Genomic DNA, 27,695 nt, shown 5'->3' on the forward strand with positions numbered 1-27,695 from the left:
GTAGTATGCAAAAACTTATTTTTCCAGCAAAATATGTGTCTTAGCTCTTAATTAAGAATCTCATCTGGGTGATCTCAAGTCTACCTTTGATGGCCCTCCGTAGGTCCATCAGAAATGGCTCGGTGACCGAAAATCATTACTTCATAGTCGTTGTTTTCTGGCGTTTCGGGGTTTGAAATGCGAATTTATGATTATCGGAGTTTTTGGTGTGTATTAGCATATGAATTTTTGGAATTTGGCCGACGGGCTCCGATTGGCACTAAACTTGGCAGGTCCATCCCAAACAGCATGGTGATCGATACTCATTGCTTCATCGTGATTAACGTTGTTTTTTTGACGTTTGGAGGTTCTGAAAAGCGAATTCATGAATATTGGAGTCTTCAGTGTGAAATTGGGTTGATGGGCTCTGATTGGCCAAAACTTTTCGGGTCCATCATGAACGGCCAGGTGATTGATAATCACTGCTTTGCTATGACTAACGTCTTTTTTTCAGCGTTTCGGGGTTCTGAAATGCGAATTTATAATTATTAAAGTTTTCGTTGTGTATTAGCATATGCCTGTTTCGAAATTCAGTCGACGATCTCCGATTGGTTCGAAACTTAGCCGGTCCATCACCAATTACATGGTGATTGATGCTCACTGCTTCGCATGACTAACATCGCTTTTTTGACATTTCAAACTCTTGAAACGCGAGTGTATGATTCTTTGAGTCTTTAGTGTGTATTTGCATATGGATTTTTCCGAAATTCAGTCGATGGCCTCCGATTGAGTCGAAGCTTTTCGGGTCCATCATGAACGGCCCAGTGACCGATACGCATTGCTTCGCTATGACAAACCTCATTTTTCTTTGGCATTTCGGGGTCTGAAATGCAAATTCATGATTATTGAAGTTCTTGGTGTGTATTAGCACATGGATTTTTCGGAATTCGTTCGACGGTCTCCGATTGGTCTGAAATTTGGTCGGCCCATCACAAACGACCTAGTGATCGATACTCATTGCTTCGTCATCACTAACACTACATTTTTGACTTTATGGAGTCCTTAAACGCAAATTTATGATTATTGGAGTCTTGAGTGAGTAGCACATGCATTTTTCGAAATTCAGTCGATGGGCTTCGATTGGGTCGAAACTTTTTGAGTCCATCATGAAAGGCTTGGTGACAGATAATCACTGCTTCGCTATGACAAATGTCACTTTTTTGACATTTCAGGGTCTGAGACGCGAATTCATGATTATCAAAGTTTTTGGTGTCTATTAACACATGGATTTTTTGGAATTAGGTGAACGGCCTCCGATTGACCCGAAACTTAACCGGTCAATCACAATCTGCCTGGCGATCGATACTCATTGCTTTGTTGTGACTAATGCCCTTTTTTTTGACGTTTCGGAGTCCTAAAACACGAATTTAGCATATGGATTTTTTGAAATTCAGTCGACGAGCTCCGATTGGGCCAAAACTTTTTGGGTCCTTCACAAGCGGCCTAGTGATCGATACTATTAGCTTTCCTATGACAAACGTCACTTTTTGGCATTTTGGGATCTGAAATGCGAATGCATTTGGATTTTTTGAAATTCGATTGATGGGCTTCGATTGGCCCGAAACTTGGCGTGTCCATCACACTCGGTCACACCCTAACCTTTGGAGAGTGTGGCCGGCACCCGACATCCGAAGGCCCGAGCGAACCAATCGTGATATCTAAACTCTGTAATATTAATCATAAGCTAACAAGGCCCAATAACATATATATGCATAATTGAGGTCGACAAGGCCAACAAAACACATCAACATTAACTAAGAGTCTGTAAACCTCTAAGAATACTAAAATGCAACAACTGGTCTGTCACATCCCAACCTTGGGGGGGTGTGGCCGACACCCGGCACCCGAAGGGCCGAGCGAACCAACTGTGATATCTGAACTCTGTAACGTGAATCATAGACCGACAAGGCCGCTGAATAACAATTGTAAGAAGTATATCATGACAACCTGCAAGCAGAAAAAGCCCAACAACACATATATGCATAACTAGGGCCGACAAGGCCACAACCAAAAAAGACAACTAGTCAGAAGGCCGACAAGGCCAAACACAATACCTGTACACTGACTGATAGTCTGTAAGCCTCTAAGAGCACTAATATGCATCAACTAGTTGGGACAGTGGCCCCGACGTAGCCATAGCCATACTCGTACACACATGCATGAATCCTATTTGATGACTCTGACCAGCAATTCCGGAGAATGGAGTGCGAACATCCCTGCTGAACTCTGGTATCCTACTGAGAAAGGTACACCAATCCGTCTACCGTATCTGTGGGCATGATCACAGCGCACCAAATATGTCAGTACGAAATATGTACCAAGTATGTAAGGCGGTAAGTGTAAACATAACATAAGCATAAGAGATATAGATAACATAGGAAGAGATGTAGAGACAACTTGAAATTCTGAACGAGGCCACTGAGGGCGACCATAACCATGACAGGAATATAACTGTATGCTTAAAAAAATCATTCCTCACGGTGGAGGCTTATAACATATCATATCATATAATATATATATATATATATATATATCCCTCTGTGGGGTGAGCTCATCATCATATCATCATCTCTGCCCAACTGATCAGTGGCAACGCACAGCTATGTGCCTACCCGGCCGCCTACAACACGGCTCAGTAAAGAAAGAATTACATCTAGGTGCACAGCTACGTGCTTACCCGGTCGCCTATAACACGGCTCGGTAAAGAAAGAAACATGTCTAGGTGCATAAATAAGTGCCTACCCGGCCGATTATAGCGCGACTTAGTAATGAAAATAAGTACATATATATAAGTGCAATGCAAGACTGACCTCAGAAGAGATATCATAAAAAGAGTCGGAGTGACCTATCGTCGTTACCTTTCGACTATCGTTATTGTTGCTACGTTCTTTACCTTTCAATTTAAGAGACAACAACACGGAGAACATGTAAGATACTTGGTATGAGTTATACATGAAATAGAGTTCAACTCGTTCGGATGGTATATGATCAATCCAAGTTTAGCAGAAGCATTCCAATTCGGTGGCCAAAAGAGATATGGAAGCATGAAAGGCGTTTGACGCAATCATATATGAAATAAATTAGTCCATCACAAGGAAGCGTATCCATCTCATGTTTAGTGGAAATTTATACCTATGGAAGGTCCTTCATCTTTAAGTGATGGACAAGAAAGATAAGGATGCGGGATTACACTTTAATACAAGCTATTTCAGAGAAGAGGTAAGCTTAACCATTTCGGGATACGACCGACTCAAGTTTTACAGTAACGTTGTTATGTCCCGTATTTTTATACATTGGGACAACTCGGATTAACTATAATAATTTAAGGCCAAGACCATTCCGGGAATTGAAGTCGGGACTTTTGACCATTTGATTTTATCTTGAGCTATAAGTTATATATGAAATTGTTGGTATTGAACACTTAGGAAAAATTGGGACCATAATTCATAAATTTGGAATTTAAAAATTTAGCCAAAAAAGGCCTTGTGGCCATGTAAGTGGGGAGTTGGTCCCACACATTGTGTGGCCAATTTTAATTGGTCCAACACATTGTGTGGGCCAAAGACAATAGAGAGATATTAAGTGGGACTTAAAAGATGACTTCAAGTCATCTTTCTTTCATTATTCACATAGCAAAATAAAGCCCCAAATTGAAGAGCTTCACCAAGGAGCTCACGACCAAGAGGGAAGAAAAGCCAAGATCATTTCAAGCCTTCCAAAAATTATTTCTTTGGTGTAAACCCACTATATTGAAGCCCCTAAGTAGCGTGGAAGTATTGTTTGGGTCATCCAACCATCCGTTGTGTCAATTAGCAAACCCTAACTATTTGGTGGATTGAAGAAGAAAGGTATGTTTTGCTCTTGTTTTTGTGTTGTGAACGTTTATTTCATGTTGTAGTATGTTAATATGGATGAAATTGGTGGAATATAGTATGTTGGAAGTGGAGTGTGTGCATTGTGTTTGGGCCTTGTAAATGGGTGTTGGAATTGAGTGTATGAATTGATTTTCAAGTAGCATGTTTAATTGTGGTAGTGTGTAGGATGGCTAAGAATCATATAAATATGTGGGTAGTGATAAATGAACATGAGTCACGCTATATGCCAAAGGGCACCCTAATGTCGTTTAGCGTCGTAATGGTTATTGGGGTGACTTTTATGTTGGAAATGAGAATTTAATGTCCCAAATTGACATAGTAAGCGTTGCGGACTGATTTGGAGAACTTTGTGCATTTAATGCAATCCTTATATATGAGAACCATTAACACACACACACACACACACACACACATATATATATATATATATATATATATATATATATATATATATAGTGTGGAAGAATGTGAGTCCTATAATATGTCGAAGATCACATTACCATCGCTTAGTATTTTAGTTATCGTCGATATGAATTCTAGTTGGAAATAAGTGTTTAATGACTCAAGAATGATGTTGAAATGGTAGGGGCTGATCTAAGGCTTATTGTACGTTCGATGTAATTCGTATATTTTATGAGAATGATATCGTTATATTGTGGATTGTGATACAAAACATGACTTGAAAATGAGGAAAGTGGAAAAAGAGGGCTGCTCGGCTAGGGGACTGTTTTCGGCCAACATAGAAAGAAAATTATTGGCTTGTGGAAATATTATGTGAATTGTTTAGAATGTTCTTGAATGTTGTTAGTATGGGTTTGGGTTAATAATCGAATGTACGAACGATATTGTGGCTTGAAAGTAAGCCATTGAATTGAATGATTGGAAAGTTGTCGAATGGTGTAAAAGAGAGCTACTATTATTATTTTGCCTTTCGAATTGATTATCGATGTTGCTAGTTTGGTTATTGTGGTTGTTGTGTTGATTTTGAGCGAGTTAAATTCTCGGGATGGCCTATTTACAGGGGAAATGCTGCCGAATTTTCTGTAGAATTTAATGAATAATTGGGATGAATGGCTTAAGTGCCCTTAGCTAATGTTTGGTATTCGTTGGCGTATTTGTAGACCTTGGGGTGCCCGAGGCGTAGATTGGGATTTACTTTAGATTGGCTATCTCGGAGTGCGTACGAGGTATGTAAAGCAACCTCCTTTCTTTTTGGCATGTCTTAGTTTTACATAGGCTAGATTAGAGCCTTAAGGGAATTCTAAATCCGAAATCCGAGCATATTATGATCCGTATATGTTCCTTGGCACTCTTCTGTATAAGTTGATGAAATATGAACCTCTATGTATTTTAAATAATCGCTTTCCGAACTGTGCGCAAAAAGGTTTCACTTTAAAGAACTTCGAAATTTCTGAATGCCATACCTTTCACCTGAATGCTCGGATTGCTCCAATATTTTTATAAACGTTTGCATTATGTATAATGAGTATGTTTTCCATAAGCGGGCCCGACTTGGGAAAATTCCCGTCCGTGGGTCCCGCGACCTTCCTTTATGAAATTCGAAGAATCTTTGAAAGAGTTTGGTATGACCATTATTCCGATTTCAAATATGATCATTTTACTTATGTTTGAAGTTATGATAATGATTTTATGCATATGACTACTCACGACTCTATTCGTGCATTCTGTTATCCCTTTCGCCGGGTCCCGGGTCGGTTCTGTTATCGTGCGCATTTTGATATACTCCGGAGTTATGCTGTGTTTATGGTTTACCGAGCTACTCGCAAAAGAGGGTCGGGTTCCACCTATATTTGGTGTTATGCTGTGTATGGCGTTATGTTGTGATGTGATACGTGACGGGGATACGGAGATTTGAGACTTTCTGGTGTTATGCTGTGTTATGGCGCCATCGACGGGTGGGCGACCATATTCTTCTGTACCCGATGCATGACTTACATATTTTTGAAAGTAAACAAATTTTGATATGTTGGAATTTCACTTATGTTTGATACTTCCATTTCGTTTATATCTCAGATTTGCTTTCTGTACATTCTGCTTTGCATACTCAGTACATATTTCGTACTGACCCCCTTTCTTCGGGGGCTGCGTTTCATGCCCGCAGGTACAGACGCACAGTTTGGTGATCCACCGGTTTAGGACACCCCTTTTTGCTGTTGGAGTGCTCTTCTCCTTTCAGAGCATATCTTTTGGTATATATTTTTGTTCGCTATGTATGTATATATTCGTTCAGGGGTACGACGGGGCCCTGTCCCGCCATATGATTCGTTTGGTCTGTTTAGAGGTCTGTAGACGTATTTGTGGGTGTGTGTGCCTACTTCTGTACAAATGCGTTTGTATGATTCCATTCGTTATGGCAGCCTTGTCGGCGTGCAATTGTATATGTTTTGGGCCGTTGTGCCATTTGACAGCCTTGTCGACTTTTGACATATTTGACAGCCTTGTCGGCTTTTGACATATTTGATAGCCTTGTCGGCTTTTGACACATTTGATAGCCTTGCCGGCTTTTCGATATATGTATATGTATATGTTTGCGCTGTAGTGTGTCTGATACAGTTTGATCTAGTTTGAGACGGCATATAGTAGTTATGGCCATATATGCTATTTGTATGTGATTCGATATGGATGGGTATGTCAGGGTGCCCAAGTAGGGCACTAGTCACGGCCTACGGGGTTGGGTCGTGACAAACGTTTCAATCAATGACCAAAGAAACATGGAAATATGGATAGTACTTTAATATAAGTCATGTATGAAGTATAGGGCTGCTCAAGTATAAGAACATGATCGACTTATGTTTTCACGGAATGAATGTATCAATGAAACATTCGTCGAGTTCTAGTCATGCCACAAAAGAGAAGAGAAAGCCGTACATACCTCAGTATTTGAGTTATATGGGTTTACCAAGTCCTGAATACCTTACGAATGATCACCTACATCATACGAACAATTTGGGATTAATTCCAAGTTTATAGCTTATGGAAATACTCATTGAGGTAATTTGTCGAACAACTTGCAGGTGCAAGTTCATAGGGTCATTTGTAGCTTAATTCTCCCATAAGACGCTACCATATCCCACTTTTCTACTCCTCCTAATCATTACAATACCATCCATATCACCATAGCTCCAAACAACCCACCATAACCATACAAAACAACCCAACAACTAAACTATATTCATGAGAGTTAACAAGGACTTATTCTTATGGGATTTTCTCCAATTTTCTAGGTCTAAACGTTTGTAAAGTTCAAGGAGATGCAAAGAAGGTTAAAACATACCTCAAGTGATGTATAACACTTCAAACTATAAATTACTTCAAGGCGAAGTTTTCATCCGAGAAGCAAAATATTGAAGAAATCACGATTTCGTAATCGCCATGTTGTTCTTCATGTTAAAGTTGATTGATTTTCTCTTGGTTTGAATTGATATTGATGGAGGATTCATTGGAGAGATTTTGAGGGTTTTCCAGGTCGTGGATTGAGAAAATGAAGAAAAAATTCGTGCAAGGGGTCTTTTATATGACCTAAAGTGAGCAACCACCGACCTTGCTCACTGTTCCCGCGGCAGTTTATGTCCGTGGACAAAAATACGAATATATCTCTACTATGACGTCGTATCGATGAACGGTTATATGAGCTAGAAACTAGACTCATAGACCTTCAATTTGGTGGGTGGATCACCCCGTAACTCCAAGTATATTGAGATAAAAGCTCCACGACATATGACCTAAATTTAAGTGAAATTTACAAACTTAACTTGCGATGCCCTTTGTCGACTTTTGTATTACAACTCGTTTGACTTCCAAACTTAACAAGAAACCATTATATGATTCAAATACTTCATATCATTTCTTGCTTAGTATGTGAAGCACTCCTAATCTCACCTAAAAATACAAGTTATCGTATTTCCAACTTGCCGACTTTTGACGAAACTCATGCTTCTTTGACTCCTTCACCCTCCAAACCTTCCGACACTTAGTAATCTTATTTATAGACTATTATAACCATTTATATTAATAAGCTCAATCCCTTTTAACCTCAAGATAATTTCTTTTAAACTTGCGTTGACTAACTCATGATGCGACTTTAACGTGCGAAAATTCAGGGTGTAACATGGTCGGGACAGGGCTCTGCCGTACCCAACACCATCTAAATATATGTTTATACATGCATGCATCCTATTTGATGACTCTGACCAGCAACTCTGGAGAATGGAGTTCGAACATCCCTGCTGAACTCTGGTACCCTACTGAGAAAGGTATACCAATCCGTCTACCTGTACCTGTGGGCATGATCACAGTGCACAAAAGGTGTTAGTACGAAATACGTACTGAATATGTAGGGTGGCAAGTGTAAGCATAAGAAATATAAATAACAAGAGGGGAGATGTAGAGGCAACCTGAACTCTGAAACAAGCCGCTGAGGGCTATCAGAACCACAACGTGAATATAAATGTATGCTCGTAAAAATCATTCCTCACGGTGGAGGCTTATAATATATCATATCGTATAATAATATATATCCCTCTGTGGGGTGATCTCATCATCATATCATCATCTTTGCCCAACTGATCAGTGGTATGCACAGCTGCGTGCCTGCCCGGTCGTCTATAGCGCGGCGCGGTAATGAAAATAAATACATATATATATATATATATATATATATATATATATATATATATATATATATATATATATATATATATATATATATAAGTGCAATGCAAGACCGACGTCAGAAGGGATATCATAGAAAGAGTCAGAGTGACCTATCATCATTATCCTCTGCCTATCGTTATTGTCGCTACGTTCTTTATCTTTCAATTCAAGAAACAAGAAATGTAGAAAACATGAGGGATATACTTTGATACGGAGAAAATATGAGGTAAAGATCAATTCCAAATGAAGGAAGTACAACCAACTCGACTTCCATATAAGGAGTACCATAGTGAACATTCTTTCTCAATCAATAAACAAATGATAAAAGATGCGAGAAGATACGAAGTGCAGGAAGATACTACAACACAAGCTAAGTATGAATAAGGAACTACCTTTATCATTATGAAGTGAAATCGACTCAACTTTGACGGAAAAGTACCACGATGAACAATATACTTCTCTCGGTAAACAAAAAGGATACGAAATGTGAGAAAGTATTTCAATGTGAACTATTCATGAGAAGAAGTAAGATTAATCATTTTGGAACAACCTCGACACATGTTTGATTGAAGACCTTTCAAATGATAACCAAACGGAATATGGAAGCATAGAGAGTTCTTTTATGCAAGTCATATAGGAAGTAGAAATTAGCTCGTTCATTAGTGAACATGGTCGTCACAAGTTAACGAGAATAACGTTTGAATGAAAGCTCATTGAATTCTAGTCATTCCAAGAAGAGAAGAGAAAGCCCTACATACCTCGTCGATGGAGTTATATATGTTTCCCGAGTCCTCGAACGCCTTACGAACGATTTCCTACATAATACAGACTATTTAAGATCAAAACCAAGGTCATAGCTTATAGAAATCTTCATTTAGATATTTAATCGAGCAACTCATGGGCGTGAATTTATAGGCCCTTTTGTAGCATAATTTCCTCGTAAAACACTGCCAAATTCTACTTTTCTACTTCTCCTCTTCAATATGATCCTATCCATATCACCACAGCTCCGAACAACACAACAAAGCCATACAGAACAGTCTAACAAATAAGCTAAGTTCATGAAAGTTTCATAAGAATATAGAAGAGCTTGTTCTATGAGGTTTTGCACCAATTTCTATGATTAATTACTTGTATAAGCTCAAAGAGATTAAAAAGAAGTTAAAATATACCTTAAATGATGACAAACACTCCAAACTACAAGTTAGTTCAAGGTGGGTTTCCTTCCGAGAAGTGAAATAGCGAGAAAATCACAATTCTATGATTGCCACGTTGTTCCTTGCGTTAGAGTTGCGTCGTTGGGCGAAAATGCGAATATCTATCTACTCCGATGTCGTATCTCTGAACGGTAAAATGCGCTAGAAACTAGACTCGTAGACCTTCGATTTTATAAGTGGATCAGACTCTAAATCCAAGTAGATTGAGAGAAAAGCTTCGAGACATCTGACCCAAATTTCATTGAAATTTACAAACTTAACTTGCGACGCCCTTTGTCGACTTTCGTATTACAACTCGTTTGACTTCCAAACTAAACAAGAGGCCATTATACGATTCAAATACTTCATATCATTACTTGCTTAGCATGTGAAACACTCCTAATATCACCCAAAAGTACAACTTATCGTATTCCCAACTTGCCGACTTTTGACGAAACTCATGCTTCTTTGATTCATTCACCCTCTAAACCTTCCGCAACTTACTAATATTATTTATAGACTCTTATAGCCATTTATATTAATAAGCTCAATCGCTTTTAACCTCAAGATAATTTCTTTTGAACTTGCGTCGACTAACTCATGATGCGACTTTAACGTACGAAAATCCGGGGTGTAACACACCCGGCCCGGTGATCTATAATCATTGCTTTGCCACGACTAACATCACTCTTTTTGGCGTTTCAGGGTTCTCAAATGTGCTCTTGATGGCCCTCTAGGAAACGAAAGAAGAAAAGGTGCTTATATACCATGGGATAAAGCCTAATGGGTAATTTATCGGAAGAAATAGTTGTGGTTCTGGTAAAACAGGAAACGTTTGAGGAAAAAATGGTGCCTTCAAGTTGAGTTGCGATAAGACGATATTGTAGAAGAATGGAGGAACTTGGTTGTATTATCCGTGGCATGATACTAAAACATGTCATATCCATCTCAGAACTAAAAGGATTAATAAATAGAAAAATCACTGGAACACTGTTGGACAAATGTGTGATAGGTCAACTAGATTGATGTAATGAAGCTTAAAAATGCGACTGCTTTATGGACAGAGTAATTAGATTTTTAACGTTTTAGGACTCCTGACACGCGAATTCATGATTATTGGAGTCTTCAGTGTGTATTAGCGCATGGATTTTCCGAAATTCAATCGACGGATTTCGATTGGCAGAAACTTTTCAGGTCCATCACGAATAGCTTGGTGACTAATACTCATCGCTTCGCTATTACTAACGTCGTTTTTTACGTTTTGGGCTCTAAAATGCGAATTCATGATTATCGAATCTTTTGGTATGTATTAGCACTTGAGTTTTCGGCATTCCGTCGACAACCTCCGATTGACCCGAAACTTGGCCGGTCCATCACAAAAACCTGGCGATCGATATTCATTGCTTTGTTGTGACTAACGCCACTTTTTTTGATGTTTCGGAGTCTTGAAACACGAATTTATGATTATTGGAGTCTTCCGTGTGTATTTAGCACATGGATTTTCTGAAATTCAGTCGAGGGGCTCCGACTGGGCCGCAACTTTTTGGGTCTATCATAAACGGCTTGGTGATCGATACTCATTGCTTGCCTATGACAAACGTCGCTTTTTCGGTGTTTTGGGTTCTGAAATGCGAATTCATGATTATCAAAGCTTTTAGTGTGATGCACATGGATTTTCCGGAATTCGCTCGACGGGTTCCGATTAGCCCGAAACTTAGCCGGTCCATCCCAAACGACGCGATGATCGATACTCATTGCTTCGTTGTGGTTAACACCCTTTTTTATATTTCCTGAAAAGATTATTGGAGTCTTCAGTGTGTCTTAGCACATGGATTTTCCAATTCAGTCGACGGGCTCCGATTAGGCCGAAACTATTCGGGTCCAGCACGGATGACTTGGTGACCAATACTCATTGTTTCCCTATGAAAAAGTCATTTTTTTGTCGTTTTCGGTAAAAGATTGGGCCGAGTTTAATTGCAATTCAATTAAGAGAACGAAGGATAATTACTTGAGTTCTTTCTCCTTATCCTTCTTTATTTGCTGCTAATTTATCTGCTAATGTCTACTTTTCTACCGGGAATTCAAAAAGTTTTTTTTGTATGCCAAACAAAAATAAATAAGTAATAAAACGTTAGAATAATTTGAATCAACTTGAAAAAAGAATTCAATTATTCTAAAATTATTATCTAATTGAATAATTTAACGATTTCCCTTTCATATTTGATATTGATAGTCATGATTCAACAGGTCAGGTCCACTTACTTTTTCTTTTGTTGATTTCTAACCTTTCGAATGGATTTGGTTGGTATAATGGAAAATAGGAATATTCGGTGATTCAAGAAGTGACTTTTTATGAAATGCAAATTCATGATTATCAAATTTTTTGTTGTGTATTAGCACATGGATTTTTCCGAAATTCAGTCGACGGGCTCCGATTGGTACAACACTTTTTGGGTCCACAACGAACGACTTGGTGATCGATACTCATTGCTTCGCTATGACAAACACCGTTTTGCTTTTCGGGGTCTAAAATGTGAATTCATGATTATCGATGTTTTTGGTATGTATTAGTACATTTGAATTTTCCGGAATTCGGCCGACACGCTCCAATTGACCCGAAACTTGGCGGGTCCATCACAAACGGCTTGGTGACCAATATTCATCGCTTCGCCATGACTAACGTCGCTCTTCTTGGCGTGCTGGGGTCCTAAAATGTGCTCTTAATTAAGAATATCATTTTGTAATCTCAAGTCTATTTTTGATGGCCCTCGATATCATTTGGGTAATCTCAAGTCTATTTTTGATGGCCCTCCGTCGGTCTATCTTATTAACAGGAAACGAAAGAAGAAAAAGGTGCTTATATGCCATGGGATAAAGCTTAAAGGGTAATTTATCGGAATAAATAGTTGTGATATACTGGTACAACAGCGAACCGTTTAAGGAAAAAAAATGGTGCCTTCAAGTTGAGTTGCAAAAAGATGTAGAAAAAGGAAATAAAGGAGGAACAGCTTGGTTTTATTTACCCGTGGCATGATACTAAAACATGTCATATCCATCTCATTACTAAAAGGATTAACAAATAGCAAATCATCGGAACACTGTTGGACAAATGTGTGATAGGTCAACTAGATTGATGTAACGAAGTTTAAAAATGCGACTGCGTTATGGACAGTGTGAAATAGATTCTCGAGTATCATTCACAAAGAAAATAAAGCATATATCTCTAACCAATGAAGAAAATGTTATTGAATTTCTTTTGATAGGTGATCAATTATCTGAGAATGGTATAGGGAATTATCGCGGTACGTAGCTAAATGGCATGTATAAGTAGAATTTCAGTTGAAATCTCATTCATTCTCTTGTTGCATCCATTGTTCTCATCTCTTCTATTCAAAATAGTGGCGACCATTTGCTCAAGTAAATACAGCGCTGATATTTTTTTTTTAATAAAATAAACTAGAGGGTTTATATATATATATATATATATATATATATATATATATATATATATATATATATATATATATATATATATACACAGTTATTAGAGAGATGTGCATGCATGTGTAACATGGCATGCAGTACAATTGAAATGTACGTAGTAACAAAGTAGAAGCTGGCCACTTATCACATGGCAGTTGGAGTCATGGAGAAGAAGAGGAATACTAATACTAATAGGGTATAAGTAGTTCCCCAAGAATGAATCACGTCATTTCCGTCAACTTGGAAGCGCTTTGATGTTAGTGCAGCATAATATAATATGCTCCCACGTCTTACGCTGCTGCCCATATTAATCTCCACGTTCATCTCCATTAATTAGCTATGTACACATATAATCATTATTGCTATCATTGTACCTTTTGACTTTTCTCAAGGATTATCATGTGCCTAAGCCTAACCAATCATTTAATTTAATGATCGAGGCGGTGGTTTCCTTATCCCGATGCCCTTAATTTTCTCCAAATTCTTCATAATTTTCTCAAGATCGAACAATATATTTATGTAAAGATTAGATGAGTGGGTACACAAATCCATGATATCAACAGACAAGCAGAATAAGTCGGTCGACTTAATAGTTAAAAGCAATTTAGAAGAATATGGGGAATCAAGTAAAAGGTAACTCACTAAAATTGATGAATTAGAAAAGAAAGAGTCAGGTAATTCAATATAATTAATAAACTAAGAGGATGCATGGGATTGGGAGCGAAGAAATAGGGACTAACCGCATGCCACAAGAAATAAAGAGGCCACAGAGATCGTCAGGTCCTTTTTATTTCCATTAAGAGTGGCCAGTTCCAAACAATTTGTGTCTGCTCTTTTAATTTTCATAAAGAGAAGCCAGTTACTTAATTAGCAGCAAGCGGACGTGGTATTTTACTTGCATTATTAATATTTAATTAGAATACAGCAGTATTTCTTTCGTACAGTTGAAAAAATTAGAATGTGGAAAGCCAGCGCAAGAGACGCATTGGAGCTGTGATGAATTGAAGGATGTGACAGACTGACAGTTAGGATGCAACTGTTGTAGAATTTACGCTATTTATTAATATATCCTTCATTCTCTGTTTATAATATTTCATTGGGGGATATATAGGACAAAGGGGAAAAGGAGAAGAGCTGTAACTTGTACGGACGAGAGAGGGTATCCTATCCTAGCAATTAAGGGGAGATGGGTTCAGTACGTAAGCTAACCACCACATCCTATACTGCATTTGATACTGACGGTGGTTAGGCACCAAAGACCGAGAGACTACTCTTTTTCTTTTATATAGAGATTAATTTATTGATTCAAGAAAAGGAAGTTAATTAATGGAGATTGCTTGAGTGCTAATAATAAGGAAGTAGTAATAATGATGAATACTGATGAAGGTACCGTACCTATAGGCAACAGGTCATCCGCATAATGGGGGCAATAGAATAATTCATAATCATTAATTAATAAATCGTACGTATTAGGGTTGCTAGTTCCGTCCTATATATGCATGTAGATCATCAAGCTGCTAGCTACCCTACTTGGCCTACTCAACTAGATATATTCATGGATCCATCAAAGAAGCTTCTTAGGTCTGGAAGCTCTTCTAATAAGATCAGACAAATAGTTAGGCTTCAGCAGCTCCTCAAGAAATGGAAGAAGATAGCAGCTGCATCCCCCTCCTCTACCCACCTTCAACTCAATAGCAGTACTCATGTTCCTTTGGTTGCAAATAACACGATGAGTACTAGTACCAACAGTAGCACCAAAAGCATCAATAAGTTCCTCAAGAAAACCCTTTCATTTTCGGAGAAGGACAAAGATAGATCGGATGATGCAGTCCCCAAAGGGTGCCTTGCTGTGTGCGTTGGCAAGGAGGACAAAGAAGAGCTGATGAAGAGATTCGTGATCCCAATGGACTACTTAACCCACCAATCATTCCAAGTCCTCTTGAGAGAAGCCGAAGAAGAGTTTGGTTTCCAACAACAGGGAGTCCTCAAGATTCCTTGTGAAGTCTCTCTCTTTGAGGACATTCTGAAAATCATACACCCGCCTTCTTCTAACAAGAGACAACAACAACAACCAGCAGTTCCTCATCATGATGATGCCTTTATCCGTTCTGATCTATCCACCAGTACTATTAATGATGATAATAATATCATTCACAATGTCGGCTGCTGCTCTCCAGAAAATCACCAACACATCATGTCTCCTCAATTGTGCAGTTGACCACCTAGCAGTTAATTAACCATACATCTGTAGTTACGTTAATGATCATCAATATTGTACTGCTTTTTCTTAATCATTTTTCCCTTAAATTTGCCGGCCTATACACGGCAATTCATCTATTTTTCTACAAAAGAGAAAGCGAAAGAGTGTTTACTTCTCATGCGGGCATGTTGTACATTTCTTGCCAATCAGATATGTTTTCGTTTGCTTAATAATGCATATGTGCAAGCTTTGTATTTCTTTTCCTCTTAGTCAATATTCTCTCTTTAAGTTATTCATAATGGAATATTTCATTTCATCCATATCTTAAATTAACAGGCCACGCCCATTCAGTTCATTTCATTTATTCATAGGGATACAAAGCAGGCAAATGGCATACAGAGATTCATCTTAATTAAGAGGGAAAGAGATTGACATCCGAATCTAGTTTTGGGGCATAATAGAGAACTTCCAAATTAAAAATTTGATGTTCCTCTAATAAAACAAGCCAGATTAACCCGTTCACTTTCCCGGCATTCAGGCTCCACTTTTGCCCATCACAATAATGCCTTTTGGTTCGTCTGATACTCCACATTAGCAAAATCATTCCATCACAATTTCACTTATAAAGTACAATGTTTAACTAGCTACATAAGGAATAAAAAGTCCCCCCAACTCGTGCAATGTTTGGATCGGCAATACCAACATAATTTATGAGAAAATCTATGTATACTTTATGCGTGATAAGAGTGCGAAATACAATTAAATGTGTCAAACCATACTTGAATAGAAGTAGTTTAAAACAAAAATATGCTTAAATAGGTAGACTCTACATAATGTTCACTGTATTAATATTCACCACTTGACCATCTCTACATTATGTTCAACTGCGTAACAAATCTTGCATTATTAGTTATTGCACAAACAATCCTTACATAATAATCTGAGTCATGCCGCATAACTAGTAAACGAACCAAACAACCACAGTTATTTGGGGTACCCAATACTTCGTTGACACCACCTTTGGGGGTCAGTAAAGCAATTTCTAACGAGACAAAATCTCTAACCAAGAACGAGTTTACGACCGTTGCGGATACGATTACAGCGGGCCACAATTAGGCTATAGGGCAAGGTAATTAGGGCATTGGAGGAGGGCAAGATGAGTTGGTTAGAAAGCACTAACTCAGTTTTTTTTGGGTCCAACTCCACGTTGGTTGATTTATTAAATGAATACCAGTACTAGAGGATCACATGGCTTACCCATCCGCAAGACCATTAACCTTCGATTACGCAGACAGCAATCACGTATTTTTAACCTGCATAAATGCGTGCTAAGAGAGTACATAATTCGTCAGATTATGGATACAATCTGATCACATCAACTATCCATTCTCAAAATCATCAGATGGCTCTCTTTTGGACGATAAAAAAAATTAAATCTCATTATTGTGGCCTCAAGCAATTCCCAATTGGCTGACATTGAAACAGAATAGTAGAATAGAGGATTTTGGCTGGTTGCCACCAAATTAGCCCAGTTAGTACTGCGTTAATAACATTAACTTCATGTATCATCTAAGGCGTCTGCTGAGTGCTGACCTCGCGTATATCATAAAAAAGCAACTGAGTAATAAGAAAAAAAGTGGGAAAAAGGTAGTCCCAGCCTCAGTGAAATGGAATGTCAAAACAGAGAGCTTTTCAACTGACGTGCCACATTATCCTATGTGCACACAAGTAGTATATCTTGAATATGCAAATCCAGTAGCACCCAGCAATTATTACTGAAGCAGATGTTGAAAAATGCCCATCCATTGACTGCTTCTCAGTTGCCAACGAATCTCACAATTCACAAATTCTTGGCCTACTTAACCTTTCTCTGATGTTGGACAATTCAAGCTACTGTTTAAGCCATCTCAATAGTCTACCAGCCAAGATATCAAAGGACTATTCAAGAGTAATTATTTTGAATACTTATCAACAAGCACCTTAGCGTTCTCTGGTGCAAAGAATCTTGCCTGTGACAACAACCGCAATGTTAGAAGATAAATGATATAAACTAAGTTTTTATAGGAAATTCTTAAGAAAATTCAAAAGCAAATTGCAGCTGCATATATTATAGATTAAGAGATAAAATTTTGACAAGTTTGAATACTGTCACCAATTAGGCAAGCATATCGATATCACAGAAAGATCAAATAAACTTGTAGCATAACTTGGACGTTGGATATCTAGTTATCAAACACGCTGAACTCGTGTCGGATCCTAAAAATGCATTTTTGTTTGACATAGGTGCAGCAGCAACTTTGGAGAACTCGAGCAACATAGGTAGAAACATAGAGGACCTATCATGACACTGACATTCAGGAACCTAGAAATGCCATTTCAATAACTAAATTGCATATGGGAAAAAGAGCATAGCTAAACTAAAATGAAGCAAAGGGCGGTCATAGAAAAAACAAAATACGAAGCGTGTGATTTTCGGAGATGGCAACAAGATCCCAGAGACAAGTTTTTTGCTTGATAACGTGGTTAGTCCCTTTGCTAGTTTATCCTTGCCAGATTTCATAATTCATCCTTCCAAGATATAAGCCAGACATTCTGCACAAATATAAGATTGTTTATCCAGCATAACATCCATCCAGCATAACATCCAGTCTGACCTACAGTGACTACGCCTAGCACAAAGCTATGGATTTATTCTACTGGAAGTTAAACTCGATGCTAAGTAGGTGATCACCTTATTAATGATTGCAGGTTCTTGATGAGGCATCTGGATAATCCATTCATCACTCATACATACATACAGGGAGCAGAATAGGGGTGGCAGACCAACTTGGTAAACATGAAAGTAGCGTGGAGTACTCAGACGCAATCCCTTTTTTTTTATTGTCCGACAGCATATTTACACTCCTTTTGTCCCAAGTTATGTGTCGTACTTTTCTTATTAGTTTGTCCCCAAAAAGAATGTCATACTTTCGTCCCAATTTATGTGTCATACTTTTCTTATTAGTTTGCCCCCAAAAATAATATACTTCCTAATTTAGAAAAAATTTAACTTTAAACTTCTCATGTTACCCTTAATGAGATGATTTATAGCAACACAAATGACTATGACTTGTTTCAGACCACAAGTTTCAAAAGTCTTTCTTTCTTTCTTAAACTCCGTGCCCAGTCAACACACCACCACAAAAATTAGGATGGAGGGAGTAACTAATAGTAGTTGTAACTTGTAATAGTAGTAGTATCTCTTTAAACTCCCCCTTTTGTAACGTCCACTTTCTCATAGTTTTGCAGGTTTTGACAATCAGTTGTATGCTGTACAACCTCCTTGTATGTATGCTGTACAACCTCCTTGTATGACTACTTCCTAGTAATATAAAGTTTTTCTTGTGGACTGTTCAAAAATCTATTCATATACTCACTTGTATAAACATTCTTTCAGCATCACCAACATTTCCGTTCTCTTTCAAAATAATACCCTGCACAAATCGAGATAAAGAATATCTTAAACCTACAAATAAGAACACTAAAATTCAGATATTATGCTATTTATTGATTATTATTCGTTTAGACTACTTTGATATTTGCTGAGAAATAGCGATTTATTCCTTAAATGCAATAATTCACACTATTCTTTGAATCTTATCTCTACTATCTCCACATTAAAACTAAGCTTTACAAGATTTGGAACTCTAATATTCATTCGCAATTAAACTTACCGTCAATTACACAATATTACCGAAGTGTGTCAAGACTAATAATTACACAAAACACAATTTTGGATCCCCCACAATGATTTCCAAAATATTGTAATCCACTTAACGCGCAAACCTTAAGTGAAAAAAAGGCAAATAACCATCGCGGTAAAATATGTAAGGACCAGATGGAAAGAACCTTCGCTAAGTAACCCCTAAAGTCGTCAGGATAGGTAGAAATGAGTTGATTATACACAGACACAGCATCGCTGACACGACCCCATTCTGAGTATGCTTTTCCAAGAAGCAGGTCAACCTGAAAAAGGAGGAGAAAAAGAATAAAAGGTAACAGCGGAATGAGTGCATTCATTCAAGCAAGAGAGTGCAACAATCCTTGCCTTTGACACTGGTCCCTTAAATGAGTGAAGGATACCTTGAACAATTTCCCTTGTAAACGGGTAACCATTAAATAAAGTGGTTTTTTATTTCTTTTTCTTAACCAAATTAAATATAAAGACTAGTTTTGTCAAAACAAAAAACAATTTTGCATTAGGAGACTAGCTCAGAATGCTTTGGAGGAAAAAGTGTTGTATAGAAGTTAACAATAAGAGAAAAGTTCCAAACTGTCAATGACTTAAATTACCTCATTCTCTTGAGTAGGATTTTCAAAATTACATCTAACATTTACAGAACGAAACGACATAACAGAGCGTGATTGGTAACTTATTTCATACTTCTATAAGGAGATAAAGTTCCCATCTACATCTGCTTGTGCTATGCACAGAGGGGAAAAAGAGACAACTTGGTATATCTTGTGACAAGGAATTAATTCTAATTTATGCATACTGCAGTATTCGCTCATATTAACCAACAGTACCTGACACATTCGAACAGCTTTACGGTTGAACAAAGTGAAAGAACTGCAGAAATTGTTTATGCAGAAATTGTTAACAGCTTTGCACATGATATTCCGGTAGGGCTAGTCGTATAAAGCTGGGAACTTCTTCTTCATTGTCATATTCCTCAAATTATTAACTAGAATTTTACTCTTCTTTTTAATCTTTGCTGTTCCTTTCATTCTCTAACATCTGCTCAAATGCATCGGGCAGCCGTGATATTGGTGCAAAAATGTGCATTGTTCGGATCCAGGTGGTAATCCTTTTATAAATGAAGAAAGTTTTACAGGCTACCAGAAGGGGACTACCTGTAGTCTCTAGATGCTGCCTGTGCAGTGAAATAGGGGAACCAAACAGTCATCTGTTTCTCCATTGTAGATTCACAGCTCAGATTTGGCAAATCCATGCCAGAACATACCTCAGATTTACTGAGTTGTTGGGTGTGAACGAGGGGGGTTTGGGATGGGGCGGGTAGGGGGTGTGGGGTGGAGACGTAAGAGCCAGAAGAAGTGGTGGAGGATTATCCCTTCCTGTATTTGATGGTCGTTATGGAAGGAAAGGACTGATAGATGTTTTGAAGATAGGTCCAATTCTGTTTAGAAAGTGAAACGGAATTGTATTGTATCTTTTTATTTTTGGGGTAAAGAACAATGTAGAGAATAAGTAGATCAACTTGTAGAATTTCTAGGAGCTCTGTAACTAGCTTTCTTTTACCTTTCTCTCTTTCTTTTTGGAGGTCTCCAGTATATCCTAAATGCTGTACCAGTTTCTCTTAAAAAAAAAAAAAAAAAACGATACAACCTAACAGCTATTTCCTCCAAGGTTCAGTGTAAAAGGGTCTACTCATCTAAGTTTCAAAGAAAATCTATATTTTGAGATAAAATTTACATGTTTACACCAAATAAAAATTACTACTAATTACAACTATTTAAAGTTACGAATATTTAATAAATGTTTGAAAAAATTGTTTACTCTCCAAATAATAATTGTGCCAAACAAATCAGGACTGAGGGAGTATCAGAACTGACATGCTATGAAATAGGAACTTACTTGAATTGGGTCTACCTCTGACTTTGATTTCACTGCACTGTTCAAGGTTCCATCATTGCTACCAATAGTTTTCTCTTCTTTCAGACTTTTGCGTGATGCCAAAAGCATTTGAACAGCCTAAAAAGGTAAGATACCAAGTCCATATCAAGTCCACATACTAAAAATGAACATTAAAGGAATTCAGATTAATTATGTCATTATAGCAACGAACAAGATAAATTGCCGTTTTCTTATCATGCCTGCAGAAGGTGCTTTGCAATCTGCGACATGATTGAATGATAGAGTGACTCGATACAAGAAGATCATCTGGCACAATGGTGTTATCACCTTTTATGTCATAAAGCTGTCCAACTATGAACCAATTCAAGGGATACCGACATTACAGATATATCAATCCTGTTTGGACTTTGCTGGCATGGACGAATGCTATCAAGGCTCTTAACATTATATTCAGGGTGGGTGATGGCGGTAAGGGTGAGTTTCTGGGGACATAGGTGGTGTGGAAGAAGACTTTGAGATCACATTTCCGCATCTCTACAAAATTTCATGCCAAAAGGAGATGCCAATCCAGTGTATAGCGGGGTTTGAGATTTAGGAGGAACTTGCAAGATGGGAGGTGGAAGATTTCAGCTTTTGCTTGATTTTATTCGCAATCAAAAAATTTCACAGGACAGTCATGATGTATGGAGATGAGGGACGAAGGAAGACGTTCTGTTTTCTGTTAAGTCCTATATGAGAAGCTTCTGGTTAGGGAGGAGCCAGTCTTTCCACATATTTCAGTATGGATCCCTAGGGTACCGAGAAAAACTCATTTTTTCACTTGGGTAGCTGTGAGGGGTGATTTTGACGGCGGAGAATTTAAAGAGGAAGATTACTTATGTTCATTGGTGCTTCATGTGTAAACACTCAGGGGAAGAAGTGAATTGTTACACCCCGTATTTTCGGAGCACGATCATGACATGTACATCACCATAGTGATGGAGTGTCGAAGACGTCGCCTGACGTTTGGGGAGGTACAAGCCATGGGAAATATGTAACAACAAAGAAAAACGGACGAATTACGATCTCGTAAGTCATAATCGGGAAAGACTATTTTGAAACACGAGAACATAGCCATTAATAGTATAATGAATGATAAATATCATATATGGAGAGTTTTGGAGTATTTCGAGATCAAAAAAATAAAATAATAATAATAATAAGTTCGACGAAAATTTGAGAAATGCTGGGCGAATTTTTTTATCAACTTTGGAGGTGCATATCTCATAGTATATATGGGGTTTTAAGGTGAAACAAAAGCCTAAAATGTAGTTCGTCGAGTCTAGTTTTTAATGAAATAACCCGTTCGTCGATAGGATATCGGAGTAGAGAATTATGGACGTTACAAACTGAACTGTCGACGCAGAAACAGGACGCTACAGTACTGCTACAGTACTGTAGCTACGGTACTGTAGCTACAGTGACGCCGCCCCAACTGAATATAAAAGGGGCTCAAAACCTCATTTTTCAGCACAAAAAAAAGTCCCAAACATTCCAGAAAAATCAGCAACCAAAAAGAAAGCATATCTACCTCAAGATTGAGGATTTTGAGCAAATATTCAAACTACGAAATACTAATCGGAGTCAGGACAACGCGTAGACGCGATGATGATTAAATTTGTGTGTCGGAGTAGTTTGGGAATAAGCAAAGGATGAAGATTTTGCTACTTTCATAAAAAAATAAGGTATGAATCATTAAATTTCTCTCTTTATCAACTTTAATTAAGGAATATTTGCAAGAATAGAATTTTAGTTGTTGTGTTGATGTTGTTGAATTATGGATTGAGGATTGAAGAGAATTTTGGGTAAAGATACATATATTTATGTTATATGATGTGGAGGGTGTTGTTATTGATACTATTGGTATTAATTTCAGCTTCTTTACGGAAATAAAATTATTAAAACGTCGTATTACAAGTTGGTTGGTTGAGTAATTTGGACAGTGTGTGGATTGTTGTTGTTGATTATGAATTTGTAAGAAGAAAATATGTTGTGATGGTTTTGTTGCATATGTGGGAATTTTGGGTGGAATATGGAATTAATGGATTGTTGAAGTGTTCTTGACTATTGTTGAATGGTTTTGGATTAGTATTTGAATATGTGAACAAATATGAATTGAATATAAAGGAAATGTTATTGAATTATGTAAAGGAGCTACTAATGTTGGAATGTATTTTGAATTAATTGTTGAAGTTGGAAGGCATGATTATTAGTATTATTGTTGATAATATGGCCGAGTTCCATTCTCGGATTTGTTGTTGGGGAATTGGCCGAGTTAAAATCTCGGGGATGTTGTATGTATAGGGGAGATGCTGCCCAAATTTTCGTAGAAAAGTATTACTTAAGATTGAATTCCTAAAGCTTTATAATTAATATTTGGTAAATGTGACCAAATGTAGATTTTGAAGGAAACGGGATTTGAGTTTGGACGAGCGTAAAAGGCACATACGGTATGTAAGGCCCTACCTTTCCTTTCTTTGGCATGTCCTAGTTATGATAGGTTATGATACAAGCCTCGGGGGTATCTCTATTCCTTAAAATCCGAGCCTAGTTTTGCCCCTTTTTCATTCAATGTAATTGAATTATGTTTTGTTGGAAAAATGTTTGAACATCTTTTACTCCTAAAAGAATCTTACATGATTAAACTTTCATAACTTTCACAAGAAAAATCGGAATGCCCCGAAACTTTTTTGCAAACGACTCCATAGAGCCTAAGGTTCGTAATTTATGTACTCCACCTTGGTTTGACCCGAGGTGGGCCCACTGTTCCCGAACTCTGTCCATATTGTTCTATGAAACCTATTTTCGAGTGACATTTTTAAGAAAAATTTTGACTATTGTTTCGACTACTAAACGATGGTTATTTAACTATTCCATTGAGCCTATAATACATTTTGACACGTACAAAGGATTCCAGAAGTTCTGTTTTGATAAAATCCTCCGTGACCTTTAAAAGGTATGTGCTATGTCTATCGTCCGGACCCTTTTTCATGATTTGTCGTTTGATTGTTCTATCGGGTCTCTGTAAATGTTTTACATTTTATATTGCATTTAGTTTCTCACTACTCCGTTCGTGGATGCCTCAATGTTTCCCACACTGAGCCCGGGCCAGGATATGTTATCACGCGTATTCCACTGCATTGTTCGCCGTGCCTCGATATGAGGGGGAAGGTATATATGTACATGGGTTGTGGAGTATGTTGTGCCATGTACACACTCTGATATGATATGATATGATATGGCCATCTGATATGTTATGATGTGTGCACATTCTGATATGATATGATATGTTACAGAGCTATTCCCTACTCTGGAGTATGATGTGTTGTGGCGCCAGTGTCGGGGGCGACCACGTTCTATTCACCGAGTCCCATAATGGGGCCGGATATGGCATATTTTCTGTTATGCATCGCCCATGTTTATGAGTAAGCATTTTGATACTCCGGTTGTTGCATTTATATTCTGTATCCTTTGTTCAGACTACGTTTCTGTTTATTGTACCTTATGCCTTACATACTCAGTACATATTTCGTACTGACCCCCCTGTTCTTCGGGGGCTGCGTTTCATGCCGCGCAGGTACACCCAGAGGAGTACAGGCTATTATAGAAGATATTCCAGCGGCGTTGGCAAGCTCCATTTGCTCCTGGAGTGCTGCCGAGTCAAAGTGTGTATGCTATGTGTTCTGGTTAGCTGTTAGAGACTTTGCAGACAGAGTCGTGGGTTCTGACTGTCAGTTTTGTGAGCGGCTCCATCAGCCGATATGTCATTCTGTATTTTGAAGTAAATTCCATGTGATTACAGATTCTGTCAATTGTAAACTACAAAAGAGTATTTCCAAAAACATTTGCTGTATGTGTCAATTTTTGTCTGATTAAGAGTCTGAGAGATTATGTTTGTAATAAGAGTCAGTGGGTTCGCTCGGCTCCGAATGTGGGGTCGGGTGCCCATCACACCCTAGTAAGATTAGGGTGTGACATGAATAACCTCTTATTACATTGTCGGACAACATCTTATCTGTGGTTGGAATCATTGAGGTCGTTTGGTCTTGAGTGGGTGATGCCGGGCACCGTGAAAGAAACTATGTTTAGTTGGGCTTTCAGAAGACAGAAACGAAGATGAAGGGCATGGTATGTTGCCACTCTAGCACTCATGTGAATTGTTTGGAAGAGGAACAGGAGAGCTTTTGATGGTGTAGATAAAGATCTTGTTCACTTGAGGAGTAGCCTCTTTTCCCTTATTGATTTCTGGTGCACTCATGTGGTTCCTCTTGTATACGGGCGTGTTTTGCCCTCTTTTAATGGAATTTATTAACTTATTAAAGAAAAGGTTCTTAGTGATTGCAAAATAAGTCATTGTACCAATATGGTATATTTGACAGGATATGGCATCTACTAAATAGGATTGCTTATTTAACCAGACATAATCCCCATGGCCCTCAATGGTTATCAAAACTATTCCATTCCATTACTTCAAGTTTGTTAAAGCATCTCTTGAGAAAGCAGACATATTGTTGAAGATATAATTAAATAAAAATATGTTCTCTGATGACTTAAGCTTTTAAATGAGATGGTCACACAATTCAATATGGTACTAGAGCAGACAAAGATCCTCGGTTTAAGTCTCACCGACACCCATTATCAAAAATAATTTTCACGTACTTGGCTAATGAAAAACAAAACAAGCCCACAAGTGCGGGGGTTTCTTGAAGATAGTAAGTTAATAGAAATGTGCTCTCCCAGACAACTTAAACTTTTAGATGAGATGGTCACACAATTCAATACGTATAACTAAACACTCGGAGCGGAGTTGCCGCGGAACCGTCGACATGTGTTGTGAAAATAGAAAGCATCTAATTGAATTGATGAACAACAGGTGCTTGTTATATTGGAGTCTTAACTATGTATAAAAGCGTGACTGGAATTGGTAGAACACTTACAAGAAATTCAAGGTTTAGTATATAAAATGTAGGTTGGGCTTGAATGGTTGACCGAAGAGACGGGGCACCAATTCATGGAGAGAGGAGCTTTGGGTCCAAAAAAGGAAGCAAAAAGAAGAAAACTTTGGCCCTGTGAGCAGCATATATTGGCTGATACTATCTGCTAGTAGCGTAAGCTATTTGGACCTCTACTAGGATCGTAGAGGCGGGCCTCTACTAAGATCGTAGAGGTTCGGATACCACGTGAATGTTGAATTATATGACCATCTTATCTAAAGACTTAAATTATAAAAGAGAACACACCTTTATTTATTTGATTATATCTTATCTTCAACACATCTTTACATGCAGGCCTGTTTCTTTTTAATCAGCGAAACACGTGGAATGTTTTTGATAATGGATGACAGTGAGACTCGAATCTAGAGTCTCTGCCTACTCGGATCTCATTGACTTGAGTAGCACTATACAAGAGGTGCTCCTTATATAGTCCTAGACTATGTATAATGTGCTAGATAGTGCTAATAAGGTAATCACATACTCTATAATTCAAGAATTACCTACAACATTCTACAGAATATTTTATAAGATTTTCATTATTCAAGTATAATAAATTTAGGCACATATTCACATAGTATCTTGAATACAAATGAGGTTAACACATTTTGACAGTGTTTACTCAACCTCAGTGCATAATATTCACTTGTCCATACTCCTAGGACTCAACTTTTCTACTTTTGAACTGTGGTCACAATGGTAAATATGGATACCCTTTTCTGCTTCAGTTCCAACAAATACAACATTTTCATATTTTCATACTCCCTTCATTTCAATTTATGTGAACCTATTTCCTTATTAGTCTGTGTCAAAAAGAATGACCTCTTACCATATTTGGAAACAGTTTACCTTTATTCAATGATTTATAGCCACACAAAATATATGTGACTCATTTAACACCACAAGTTTTAAAAGTCTTCTCTACTTTCTTAAACTCTGTGCCAGTCAAATAGGTTCACATAAATTGAAACGGAGGGAGTATTTCGTATTGGAGGGGGATGGATGAAATGGAGGCTCGCTTCCGGCGTTTTGTATGATAAGAAAGTGTCATTAAGACTTAAAGGCAAGTTCTACAGAGTGGTGAAGATGAAGGTAGCAGAAAAGAGGATGCTGAGATGGATGTGTGGACATACCATAAGAGATAAGATTAGGAATGAATTGATTCCGGACAAGGAGTGGCTCCCATGGTGGACAAGATGCGAGAAGGGAGGTTGAGATGGTTCGGACACGTGCAAAGGAGATGCGCAGATGCTCCAATGAGGAGGTATGAGAGGTTGGCAGTGGTGGGTCTGAGGAGAGGGAGAGGTAGGCCTAAGAAGTCTTGGGGAGAGGTGATTAGGCAGGATATGCCGCAGCTTCACCTTACTAAGGACATAACCCTTGATAGAAGGGTGTGGAGATCAAGTATCAGGGTAGAGGGTTAGTAGGTTGCCGCACGGATTTCTTTTCCATACTGGAGTATTAGTGTTATATCCCGCATTTTCACATGTTCGGAAAATTCGAAATAATTTTTGACTTGTAAGAAATAAGGCCATAATTTGATCCTTATTTAAAATATGTGTG

General features: G+C 37.9%; 2 protein-coding genes and 1 long non-coding RNA gene across 6 annotated transcripts in view; 2 read left to right on the forward strand and 1 right to left on the reverse strand.

Moving 5' to 3' along the window:
- The first annotated feature begins 14,811 nt into the window (after positions 1-14,811).
- LOC132634397 (uncharacterized) lies at positions 14,812-15,645 on the forward strand. The gene has a single exon (XM_060350654.1). The coding sequence runs from the start codon at positions 14,823-14,825 to the stop codon at positions 15,483-15,485; it is 663 nt and encodes a 220-aa protein (XP_060206637.1). The 5' UTR covers positions 14,812-14,822; the 3' UTR covers positions 15,486-15,645.
- Positions 15,646-16,878: 1,233 nt separating this feature from the next.
- LOC132633605 (uncharacterized) overlaps positions 16,879-27,695 on the reverse strand; it is a 37,245-nt gene continuing 26,428 nt past the window's right edge. The window contains exons 12-15 of one of the 3 annotated variants that reach the window (XM_060350137.1): positions 21,103-21,219; positions 19,356-19,472; positions 18,884-18,940; positions 16,879-17,476 (exon numbers count right to left, since the gene is read on the reverse strand). In XM_060350137.1, coding sequence (XP_060206120.1) covers positions 17,420-17,476; positions 18,884-18,940; positions 19,356-19,472; positions 21,103-21,219 — 348 coding nt within the window. In that variant the 3' untranslated portion in view covers positions 16,879-17,419. Of the gene's footprint in view, positions 17,477-18,883; positions 18,941-19,349; positions 19,473-20,033; positions 20,077-21,102; positions 21,220-27,695 lie in introns of those variants that run through there. The other 2 variants (XM_060350138.1, XM_060350139.1) reach the window with 2 other exon arrangements.
- LOC132633604 (uncharacterized) lies at positions 21,482-27,067 on the forward strand. 2 transcript variants are annotated; one of them, XR_009579702.1, is made up of 4 exons: positions 21,495-22,826; positions 23,541-23,591; positions 24,438-24,566; positions 24,719-27,067. It is a non-coding gene; the product is annotated as an uncharacterized LOC132633604 (long non-coding RNA). The 2 variants fall into 2 exon arrangements; XR_009579701.1 differs by having other exon boundaries at positions 21,482-22,826; positions 23,541-24,566.

This window comes from Lycium barbarum, chromosome 3, assembly GCF_019175385.1.
Source record: "Lycium barbarum isolate Lr01 chromosome 3, ASM1917538v2, whole genome shotgun sequence".
In the NCBI taxonomy this organism is placed as follows: Eukaryota; Viridiplantae; Streptophyta; class Magnoliopsida; order Solanales; family Solanaceae; genus Lycium; species Lycium barbarum.